We start from the raw sequence: 12,306 nt of genomic DNA on the forward strand, positions 1-12,306 counted from the left end.
GGTGTGTGTCAGGTGGTAATTAATAAAGACAGGAACACTGGCTCTCCTGTTGCGCTGACACGCTTGTCGAGACTCGCCTCCAGTCAAACTTTCTCACACACACACGCGCGCGCACACACACATGCACACGCAGCATATCGTACATATGAAGTAAAAGCTCTTTACTTCATCAGTTGAGATCTTTTTGTGTGAGTCTTTGCCTAAATGTAGCGCTACAGAAAGGATGCTACGCACCTTGTCGTGGGTATTAATGTTTTATTAATAATAATTCTATTAACAATGGAAAGATCCCTTTTTATAATCAGCCAATTGTGACATTTTGAATGTTGTCTAGTTGCTGTGAGTGTCACATTAGTTTAAGGCTTGTAGGGTTTGCTAGCTTACTAGCGTCGAGTAAATATGCAGGAAGAGCTGCGGATGTTAGCATGTGGATTAGCTACTCTCGCACACTTTTGTGTTTGTTGTTTGGATTCTACTCTTCTGTGAGGCGCTAACGCGGAAGGAGCTTTACTAATTGTGCTCAGAATACGTTTCATGTCAACTGGAACCAAACTCTTCACCAGAGGGAGGTCAGAAGAGCCTAAAAGAACTGAGCTCAAAAGAGGCTCGACTTTCCTTTAGCAACGGCAGCGAGGAGACTGGCCTTTTCATTTTTTATGGAATTAGTCTGGAGTAGTTGTCTCCAGAGGAGACGCGCTAACTGCTCTGATCGTTTTCCTTCGGCTCCCCGATGACGCCCAGATCGGTGCCTAAATCGTCTGGGTGATAATTGGCTGGATTGGCATGAAATTAAACATCCACCAGCAACAACATTTAAGTGATGAGCAGCGATCGTCCTCACAGTCTGATGTTCTCCTGGGAGTTCTGCCGTCCTTGTATCAGAACAGCCCCCCGGGAACAACCAGTAAATATCGATATTTCCGTCCATCAAACGTGAGTTTTGTCTTGTCGCACACGCAGAATAACGAGATAAACGACCTCTCCTGATGCGCCGCGGCGTCCTCAACGTCGTAATTGTCATCAGCGCAACTGGAACTGGGACATTTGCTGTCCTCAGCCTGGACTCCAGCTGTTTGGCGTCCAGCGTCAGACGGCGGCGCCTGATTAAGCCAAGCCCCCCCCCCCCCCCGGGAGTCGCCTCGGCGCCCTCGGGTCGTCAATCTTGACAGACTTCAGAGAGGAGGAGGCTCGCGGCTAATAAAGCCCACGCTCGCTACCGCGGCTGGAGTGAGGTCAGCGGACGCAGCCGCTAACGCTTCAGCCTGTAATAACGTCCATCTGGAAACCAAAGGTGTTCTCATGGAGAACAGGTTGTAATGGAGAACAGGTCGTAAAAGGTGTAAATTAACGGATAAATTAACGTTGGTCGTTGAGGAACATCAGCGGACGCTTCCATTAGCGACTCGTTTTGTTAGCGCTTCGCTGTTTTAGAGTAAAACTCCTCTACGTTTCGATCCAGAGCCTAAAGAGGCTGCGATTAAACTTGTTTAACCAGAAAATTGGATCCGATTGGATCAACAGGTTTAGTTTCCTGGCGTCCTCCCTAAGCCCCGCCCTCCCGTGCCCCCTTCCGCTGGCTAGGCCTGAAAATAGACGCAAAAGTGACCCCGAGGCCGTTGTGTTGGGCTCGTGGTGACCCAGCACGACCCCGCTGAAATATGGATGAGTGGGCGAGGGAGGCGAGGGCCCGTCTTCCTCACCTTCCTCATCCTCGCCTCCTCAGATGTTTGCTCTTCACCCCCCAGTAAAGGAACAAACTGATTTGGGTTAAATAGATTTGACTTCTAATTAACGGCGCAGCCTTATTGTACCTGAGTGTGTTTAACTGTGTTTAACCAATCACACATGCCCCCCCCCCCCCGAACATCCCTTTAATTCTTTAATTGAAAACTGCCATCAACGTCTCAACAGAACAACTGGTCAAGGTGGGCCAGTTTCGGATCCCGGGGGGGGGGGTCACGGCCCCTCCTCCTGGTGTCAGCAGCTCCGTCCCGTCCGATCTAAATGGGACCGTGAGCGCGCTGCTTTACGGTGATCCAGTGATCCACCAAAGCCTCTGGTCCCTGTCTGCTTCCCCTTCTGTCCGTCAGTATGTCTGTCACACACGCACACGCACACGCACACACACACACACGCACACACACACACACGCACAGCTTATTTTTCCCTCGGCACCTCTGATGCTGTCGGCTTCACGGCGTCCTGGAGCGGAGCGCCTGCTGCGCCGAGCTGATATGAGGAGGAATTTCACAGGTGTGTTATTCTAGCCGGGAAAATGCACGTTAATGCTAAACACGGTGGTGGTGGGGGGGGCACACTCATATAGGTGCTGACGAGGACCCGTGTTGCAACCCTTCTGCTCCCGTTGCCTTGGTTACAGACACAGGCCTGGAGAGGTGGTCCAGGTCCCTGCCTGTATGGTTGGAACGTTTTCGCGCGCGTGTGTGTGTGTGTGTGTGTGTGTGTGTGTGCCATGATTCCAATCGTCCAGTTGAATTCTAGTTTCCTGGATCCTGCAGCTCGTCTGCTCCCGGATCAGCGACAGCCTCCGTGTTTGGAACGAGTCGGTGTTAGAGACAGGACGAGGGAATGAGAACACATTCCTGTTCCTTCAAATCCGCCACTTAAGTTTCAGCCTAGAGTTGCATACGGCCATTTATCGCGCGGTCACGTTGGAAGTGGCGTAGACGCTCAGCAGTTCGCAGGAATCCGGCCGGAATCATTCGGAATCATTCAGAATCCAACGAATCTCTCGATCCCGCTCGACTGGAATGTGCGGGATAATAAAGAGGAGCGAGTTGGACAGGAATGTCGGCCAGGGACACAAATACAGGCTCACAACAGCAGGAAATTAGTGGGATTAAAGCCGCTGCCGACGGGCCCCCCATCCACCAAATATAGGCCGTGTTGTGAGCGGGGGGGCGCTGGGATCCATCAGAACTCGACCGAGAAAGGAAGCATCAGAGAACCCCCCCCCCCCCCCCCACACACACACACACATTGAGCTCAGAGCCAGACTTTAAATGAAATATTAGAATTATTTAGCAGTAACACCAAAACACATCTCAGGAATGTTGCGTGTGTGTGTGTGTGTGTGTGTGTGTGTGTGTGTGTGTGTTCCTGTGAAAACCCTCAGGATTAGTCTCATTTAAAGTGACTCAAAATGACATTGTTTCTCACACTGAGGCCCGTGTCTGCTGCCAGTGAGAAAACAGCATGATAGGTCACACACACACACACACACACACACAGACACCACTCACACACACACAGAGGCAGGAGGAGTCATGTGGGAACGTCTCATAGCAAATTACAAAGATCTCATTCAGACGTGAGTCACCCTGTCGCTAACAAACGTGCGCGAGCAGCAAACCTGCTCCTCTGAGGGGCGAGAACGACCTCACAGGGGCAGGAGAGGCGTCTTCCATTGGCGCCCAATCAGAGGTTCCGTTATCCTGCAGCTGAACGTCGCCGGCTCACAGGGAGAGGCAGGTGTTACATGTAAGGGGACCGGGGGGTTGGGGGGGGGCAGCTTCCAGGGACGTTTATTTCCTGACCAAAGACAAAAACAAGGTTCCTGTCCTGATAGTATCAGAGAGGGAGGAGAGAACGATGATGTGTTTGATAAAGAGGGGGGAACAGCTACGGTGGGACATTGGTGACGAGACGAGCAGTGACGGAGAGGGACAGGCGTGAAAATGGACAGAGACACCGAGAAGAGGGAGGAGAGAGGACGGGAGGAGAGCCGAGACAGAAACGGCTCCCTGTGTCAATCCAGAGGGAAAACGGGAGCAGGAGAGGAATGACGCGATCCTCAATGATGGACGGAGACGTCAGGGACGGGCTCGGGCGCCCATCCTGCAGGGCGTCCCCCAGAGCGTCCAGGCAGATGACAGATAAAAGCCCGACAACGGCGCAGCTCCCTGGTCCGGCTGACCACGAGGAGGGAAAGAAAATCAGACGTTTGGAAGAGAAGCGAGAGCAGGACGAAGGGGAGCGAGGACGGAGGCAGGGACGGGACAGAGGCGGGGATGGGACGGAAGCGGGACGGGACAGAGGCGGGGACGGACGGAGGCGGGGATGGGACGGAAGCGGGGACGGGACAGAGGCGGGGACGGGACGGAGGCAGGGACGGGACGGAGGCGAGGAAAGAATGGAAGCGGGGACGGGACGGAGGCGGGGATGGGACGGAAGCGGGGACGGGACAGAGGCAGGGACGGGACGGAGGCGGGGACGGGACAGATGCGGGGAGGGGACGGAGGCGGGGGCGGGACGGAGGCGGGGATGGGACGGAGGCGGGGACGGAGGCGGGGACGGGACAGATGCGGGGATGGGACGGAGGCGGGGACGGGACAGAGGCGGGGATGGGACGGAGGCGGGGACGGGACGGAGGCGGGGACGGAGACAGATGCGGGGATGGGACGGAGGCGGGGACGGGACAGAGGCGGGGATGGGACGGAAGCGGGGACGGGACAGATGCGGGATGGGACGGAGCGGGGACGGGACGGAGGCGAGGATGGGACGGAGACAGGGACTAGACACCCATGTGACCTGAAAGTCCACAAAGAATATTCAATTTCATTCCATCGTTACCGTGTCAGCAGGTCATGGGGTCAGGGACACTTCCTGTCCCTCTGAGGTGGCACCATTCGGTAAAATGCCTCATTCTTGTTATATGATCATTTCAGTTCTCGTCTTCCTCACCACTTTATCCCTGCCGGGTCACGGGGACGGTCCCCAGGTCACCGCAGGGCCCTTTATGATGGAGTTTCCGGTTCGGCACCTTGCTCGAGGGTACCTCGGCAGTGCTCTGGGGGAGTTCTGTCGCTGACGGACCGGGACCGTCTTTGTGCTCGCTTGTTTTCACACCCTCTCGCTTCTTTTTTCCAGGCCGGTTTATAAAACGTCTCTCTTCTGGAGTAGCAGTAAACCTCAGGGCAGTCTTTAGCAACACACACACACACGCACACACACGCACACGCACACACACACACACCACACACACACACACACACACACTCTGACCTGATTGATTTTTCATTGCCTGTCAGGGTGTATTGCGTCCTAAAATGTGTGTTCAGCTGTTGTTGCTGGGAGGCCCCAAATTGTCCAGTTTTGTTCTTCACATTTTGGAATACATCAGAGAATAGATGGGGGGGGGGGGGGGGGGGGGGGGGGGGGGGGGGGGGGGGGGGGGGGGGGGGGGGGGGGTGGGGGGGGGGGGGGGGGGGGGGGGGGGGGGGGTAGAGCCCAGCTGGGGGGGTCAGGGCTGTGTGGGAGGTTTGATACTACGTATTTCCACACGCTACTCAGATCTTCCTCTTTATATCTGTGTGAGTGGAGCGGAACGTTGTGGAAATTCCAGTGCTCCTGAATGCATCTCCAGCTGCACACCTCTGGGATGGACGTTCTCATGGACGCACGTGCTGAAACAGTCAATTTGTCCCTCGCCATCCACCGTAGATCCTCTGGCTCCTTCAACACGCCGTTTATTAATTACTTTAGTGGTTAATAACACGTGGAAAACGCTGCACTTTTTTGTGTCTCGGCTCATTAACAGGAAACTCTCTTTGTGCTTCACGATGTTTCGGCGCTGAAGGCCAATTCGCTTCTCATCATCCAGATTAGAGCTTCCGTTTGGCACGCGGCGCTAGCAGACATAGCGCGCGGCTCGTGCGGTGCTAGCAGAGCGCTGCTACAAGTGCAAAATTCCCAGAATGAAAGACTTAAATCTCACCTTAAATCTCGGCTTAAATCTCTGGACCAAAACGCAGGAGAAGAAATGAAGCCCGAAGAGGATCGAGGCGCTAAAAAGGGGGAAAAGATGTAATCGGGCGGATTAAGATCCGAAAGCCTTCGTTTAAAAGTCCCACTTCAGAGAGCCGTGCTAATCTGCACATTCCCCTTTTATTCATTTACTCAAGTTGCTGACAACAACAACAACACCTGATGTTCCGTCACATTTGCAGCAGATTCAGGTAAACATTAAAAAAAAATAACCACAGGAGAGGAAAGCGAGGAGCGGGTTCCTAAACGGGAATCAGGTAATCCTTCAGAGAGGCGATCCTTCATCCACCCTGATTTTTAATGAGGGATCAATATGACAGAAATATGTGAGCTGATGAATCGCTCACGGGCAGAGTGGCGGCCCGCGAGCTCGCCGCTACCGCGGGAACTGGGGGGGCGGGGCCACGATGAAGGCTCTGAGAGCTCGTGAAGGTCCAGCCCATGCTGGTGGAGCCTGCAGGGGACAGAAATGTCAAGTGTAAAACTCATGAAGGTCCACCTGTCCCTCCGTCCATCTGTCCCTCCGTCCACCTGTCCCTCCGTCCATCTGTCCCTCCGTCCACCTGTCTGTCCATCCAGTATGTCCCCACTGCTGCTCTGCTCCTTGACCTCAGGACCGTCAGTACGTGGTTCGAGAGGATCACCATCATGGTGATCCTGCTCAACTGTGTCACGCTGGGGATGTACCAGCCCTGCGAGAACATAGACTGCGCCTCGGATCACTGCCAGATACTGCAGGTAAGGGTGTGTGTGTGTGTGTGTGTGTGTGTGTGCCTGAAGTAACGCTCCGCAGCCACGACTGCAACATCTGCTCAAAAGCATCAACAAAACGTAAAAATCCCCCCCGATTTATTCCATCTGCATTGATTCCACCGTTTCATTCATGGAGGGGGAATAATCCGGCGAATCCGGGAAGAGTCCGAGGATTCCCTGAAAGAATCGGGCGTCAAACCAAATCAAAGCGAGGGAGCGAGATCACAGGCTGATTGAGCCTCCACCCTCCACCACATCTGGAGACGCTCCTGATGAGGGAGCAGATGTTCTCCCTGGGGACCTCCTCCCAGACCCGGACCCGTCATCTGTCAGGATGGGCTGGATGCAAGGATGCACAACATCCCGGAGGTTCTGGGAACAATCAACAGTGACGTTCCAGGAGGAGCTGAAGCAGCCAGTTAGGAGCTTCTCTAAGTTGGGGGGGGGGGGGGGGCTATTCAGGAGCATTCTGAGAGCACCTCTCTGCCCCCCCCCCCCCCCATCACCGCCCACCCCATGTTCCCTACCAGGAACCTTGTTACCTTCAGTCCTTCCCTTCCTCTAACAAGCACGTGTCTCGGGGGGGAGGAACATCCGCCCAGAGAGCAGAGGAATTAGCGGCGGATCGCCTGTTCTAATCCAGCCTCCGTCTGAAGACGGTTTGACAGGGACACGGGGGACGGGGGACGGGGGACTGAGGGTTAAGGACTCGGATAATATTTGGTTGAACGCTAATTAAACAGTAATCAATGAGGGAATCGACAAGTCTGACATTTTGAGTATTTTAAGCTGCAGCTAGCAGCGTTAGCGTAGCTTAGACTGGAGCTCTGGTAACCAGCTCCAGCTGTTGTCCCCACGAGACGCTGTTTCTTTAGGACACCCTAACAGCGGTCACCGACAGGTCAGACCAGGATGTTTGGCTAAACGAGGTGTTTCCTCTCTGGCTTTGATATACAAGCACTTTTCCATTCGCAATTCAGCAGAATAGTTTCACCAAACTAGCATCAAGCGTTGATTATTCCTGGTTATATACCTGGTTTCAGGAGCCAAGATAGACGGTAAACCAGCTATCTGGGCTAAAACTTAGCTTAGCCTCTGCGGCTTCATCATCAGGTCATCGTTGTGCTTGAACGCTGAAGAATTTCAGCACAACGGAGCGGAACCAATTTAAAATGTGATCAAATCACTTCACAGATGCTTAAATTCCAGCCCTAAAGCCGACAGGGTCCCAGCTTAGGACGCTTTGGCTGCGGCGCTGCGCAGCGACGTCGGCGCCCCCCCACGTCTCCTCTGGGTCGTTTGAAAGAGAAAGAACCTCTTTACCCATCAAAGCAGCGTCTCTTCCGTGTTTCCTCCTGCTCTAAATCGAGTGTTCAGACCCAGAAATGTGGCACAAACATTCCTGCAAGCCCCCGCCGTCTGCCCCCATGCTAGGAGGCTACGCTCCCGTAAACAGCGAGGCCGGCTTCCTGCAGCCATGCTGCCGACACGGCGTCTAAGGAAGTCGTGCACTTTTGACCCAAGCGCACGGGTAAACCGCTGCACTGCTGAGAGCAGGACGTCAGGACGGTCTCGACCCCGTTCCCGTTGACGTCGGGAGGTCGGACAGGAGGGGAACCCGGAAAAACCTGTAATGACTCCGCCCTGCTGTCGCCCGGAGGAGGGCTGACGGGACCTGACGGTGCAGCTGAGGTGGGATTAGGTGTGGAGCCGGTGGGCTGCATTATTTATCAGAGCATCATTTAAACAGCATGTGATGCTGATCCTCTCATCTTTCACATTGTTGGCTGTCAGCCCTCGCGCGCACGTGTGTGTGCGCGTGTGTGTGTCTGTGTGTGAGCGAACGAGGAAGCGAATTTTCCATCATTAGGAGAACCCCCCTAACCACCTCGTAAAAGGTGCGAACGTTCTATCTCTGAGTTTGTACATCTCACGCTAACCGAAGATAAAGCTAAACACCTAAGAAGCGAGTTTTTGAATCGCTAAACTGAAATGCGGTTTCACCTTGAGGTTGTGGGATGAATAACTGCCGCCGCCGTGCTCAGAGGCTGGGTGCAGTCCGTGTTTGTGACAGAAACGGGAAAAACGTCCTTTCGACTCACTGTCACTGGATTAGCAGTGCTCTCCGGGGATGGATGACAGGTTTGAATCAAAAGCCGAGAGAGCTAAATAGAAATTTAGTCCAATTTCTCATTACCGCGCGCAGAGCTTCATTGTGCTTTGGAATATTCAGGACTTGGAATTCTGTATCTCAAAGTGGCAGCTTGACACAGCCGAGCAGCCCAGGGAACAACACTGGATACGAGTTTTCCCACATAAAAGAGGAGCTTTAGCTTCAGTGAACTGTACACAATAAAGCTAGCACAGCGTACCTCTCCAACGCTTCACCCTCATCAGAGGTTTCTCTCAGCTTTGCCCTGAATCTTTGATTCGTCTCTTCAATTATTCACCCCTGTTGTCGTTCGGCTAACGCGGCCTCGGTGGGGGCACTCTAGGAATGTTTCGCCGGGGAGACGCAAGCTCATCGGAACCATCAGCCGCGCGTCACGTCTTCAGCGTTGGATGCAGATAATAGCCGCAGACGTCCCCCTAATGGCTGTCCTCACCTTGTCCTAGCATGTCCTTCAACAGTGGGTGGGCTCGGGACAACTCAGTCTGTTTCTGATGAGCGCCTGGATGTGTTTTGTGCACGTTTAACACCAGCTCGTGCTTGACAACCCCGGCTAGCAGCAGCTAGCAGCGAGTTGAATCCTTGACCCCCTCCCCATTTTAGAGGAGACCTATCACTTTTTTATGTTGTCCTTTTTTTAGGCCTTTGATGCTTTCATCTACATCTTCTTTGCGCTGGAGATGGTGGTGAAGATGGTGGCGCTCGGCATCTTCGGCCGCCGCTGCTACCTGGGAGACACCTGGAACAGGCTGGATTTCTTCATCGTCATGGCTGGGTGAGCAAAACCACCAACGTTTTACTGCGGTCTTACCTCCGGCGAACGTGGTGTTTCGTGTCGACGAGGAGGCCAAAGTGTCCGCGTCACGTTTGCCGAAGAAAGACCAAAGAAAACCCAGTAAAGGAAATAGAGACTCCGCCTTCATTCCGAACTATCCTGGGTTTTTTACTCACCTGCTGATACTATTAGCTTAGCCGCGGCGCTCATCGACGCAGCCGTCAAACGCGGTTAAATGCAGTTTGACTCGCTGCTGACGCCTTTTATCGTGTTTCCTGTAACGACGCGGCGTGACAGGAAATCAAGTCCATCTGATGGAATAATGAGGCTTTGACCACAGAACCCCGACGCTAAAATCACACCTTCACCTGGATGGGGGGGGGGGGGGGGGGGGGGGGGGCACCGTGAGGGATGAGGGAACAGAGCCTCCTCCCTCTAAAAAAATCCCTTTTTAACGATGCCATATACACAATACGCTGTTGTTGAGCTACACAGTGTCCACGTGCTCATGCTACGGGTCATTCTGGGGTGGTTCCGGGCTTTATACATTTATGCTAGCTACTTATGGTCGCTACGACCAGTGGCTCCATACCGCCACTGCAGCTGTAGTTCCTGAATTTCATCGCTTTTCACTGACTCCATCACAGCCAACAACATTTCTCTGCTGTCAGAGACAGAAACGTCGTTATTTTATCTAATTGATGCCTTTTTTGCTGTTGTTGTTGTTGTGGTCGAGAACTCGATGTAACCTTGATAAACAGACGTTGTTTGCTTGACAGTTCAATCAGAGCAGGTTTGAAATCTCTGGTTTTGAGAGTCAGTCTAAGCTTCAGGTAGCAGTTCTTTCATGCTCTCTGTGTAACACGTGCACACACACACACACACACACACACACACACAATGAGGATGAAGGCATCATCAGCAAAAAAGCGACGCAAAAACCAGAACAATCATGAAAAGGAAGCTTCCGGCACTCCTCTAATTACCCTCCCAAACACAGCAGCCTGATTGATGTGTGATTGATGTTGTTCAGCGCACCCAGATGTGCACGTGCATCAACAAAGCACTTCCAAAGACAGGCACGCAGCAGCAGTGCACAAGCGCGGGGGTACTTGTGATCTGCTCTTTCATGGAGTGCAGGCCCGCTGTCCAGGTGCAGCAACAACGGGACACGTGCTCCATCGAACGCACCGCCGCGGAGCAGAAGTCGGCGTGGCGAGGAAGAGGTGGCGAGCAGGGATCGGCGGCTGGCGTGCGCATCGTGCGCATCTCAGCGGGCAAATGTGGAAAGCGGGTAGTCCAAAAGTTGTGTGGAAAAGACCAAACAGATTGTGGGAAAGACGCGGGTCAGATTAGTGTTGAAGCCCGGCGGCGGCGGCTCAAATCTCCGCTACACAACTACGCACACACGTGTTTGGCTTTCACGCTTTTAGCAAACAAATGAGAAAAGCTGGCTCATCGTCTTCTGCCTGCGCGCGCACGTGCGCGCGAGTGTCTCCTTCAAAGGTTCGAGATGAATGTACAGAAGCTGTGATTGCTATTAGCATGTTTTGGTGTTCCGTCAATTATGCTAACCCTGTTGGAGCCTATTTACTCCAAAAGTGATTCTCTAAGTAGAAATGTGTGTGTCTGTGCGAGTACACACATAAACACGCACACAAAGGCGCACACACTGAGTGAGCTGCAGCTACTTTCCTATAAAAGTGCTTTGAGTTTGGGGGCACAAACAGATTAGCCATGCTGGTGAAACGACTTGCTAACAGATGCCAAGCGCTGACTGAGCCACGGCCTCCTGCAGGCAACACTTAGAATAGAATGAATCCCTCTTTTTCCACCCGCTCCCTTTCCCCCACTCCCCTTTCATGTCATTCTCCTCCTTTTATGCTTTGTCACTTTATCCCTGCGCGTCCTCGGGAGGGTTGTGTTGCGGGCGTTTAGCGTTGCGACCATTGTTGAGGGTGAGATGGAGCAGGGATCCGCGGTCCAGCTGGAGTTATGAAAAGCTTTTGTCTAACTTTTAACCTTTGTCTCATCTTTTTGTGTCCCTTATCTGTGTCCCCCCTCTCTAGGATGGTAGAATACTCACTGGACCTACAGAACATCAACCTGTCCGCCATTCGGACTGTGCGGGTGCTCCGTCCCCTCAAAGCAATCAACAGAGTCCCAAGTAAGAAGACAAATGAAGGAAAAAGAACGATATGAATATTAATCTGTGTTTTTTTCCTCTGGTTGTGCTCATTTTACGCTTTGAAGTGCGAACTTGCTGCCGAGCCACGTCATTAGACACTCACCTTATGCTAACTCACACAGACCCACGTCACAGTTTTATCAGACGTGCGCTAATGCTGCTTGGGCGGTCCGGCCGTGCCCACAAACCCAGTGCTCTCATCTGACAACTTTTAGCATTGATTTCCTCATCCTGCTGCACTTTGGTCGGTTCTAAATGGCTCCAAGGGCCAATTAGCCTGTCCGAGCAAACTGGTCCTGCATTTTTAGCATGAGCAGTTATTGTTGCTAACTGTGGATGGTTACACTTGGGCACTTTTTAATCCATCCTTTTAAATGGTTCTCTGAACACCAGACCATGACTCTGCTGATGTTGCACCTGGTCTGCTACGTGGCCCCGACAAGTCCCAGAATTCGGACTCTCTCAGAGTCCCCTGAATCTCTCATTGTTCCACAAAAGTGCACGCTAGGTGAGAGGGATCATCATATACAGGTGATTCTCACCTTCTGAAGGACGTGTCAGCCCAGGAAGACAAACGCAGCAGTAACAACAGTAGCAGCAGCAGCAGCAGCAGCAGCAGCAGTAACAACAGTA

At 53.0% G+C, this 12,306-nt stretch overlaps 1 protein-coding gene across 1 annotated transcript in view; it reads left to right on the forward strand.

Moving 5' to 3' along the window:
* The window catches only part of LOC115248138 (voltage-dependent T-type calcium channel subunit alpha-1I-like), a gene marked incomplete at its 3' end in the record, with an annotated part of 40,423 nt that overhangs the window by 12,070 nt on the left and 16,047 nt on the right, over nucleotides 1-12,306 (forward strand). The window contains 3 exon segments of the mRNA XM_029831760.1: nucleotides 6,414-6,525; nucleotides 9,352-9,485; nucleotides 11,555-11,652. Of these exon segments, the coding sequence (XP_029687620.1) occupies nucleotides 6,414-6,525; nucleotides 9,352-9,485; nucleotides 11,555-11,652 (344 nt within the window).

This window comes from Takifugu rubripes, unplaced genomic scaffold (assembly GCF_901000725.2).
Source record: "Takifugu rubripes unplaced genomic scaffold, fTakRub1.2, whole genome shotgun sequence".
NCBI lineage: Eukaryota > Metazoa > Chordata > Actinopteri > Tetraodontiformes > Tetraodontidae > Takifugu > Takifugu rubripes.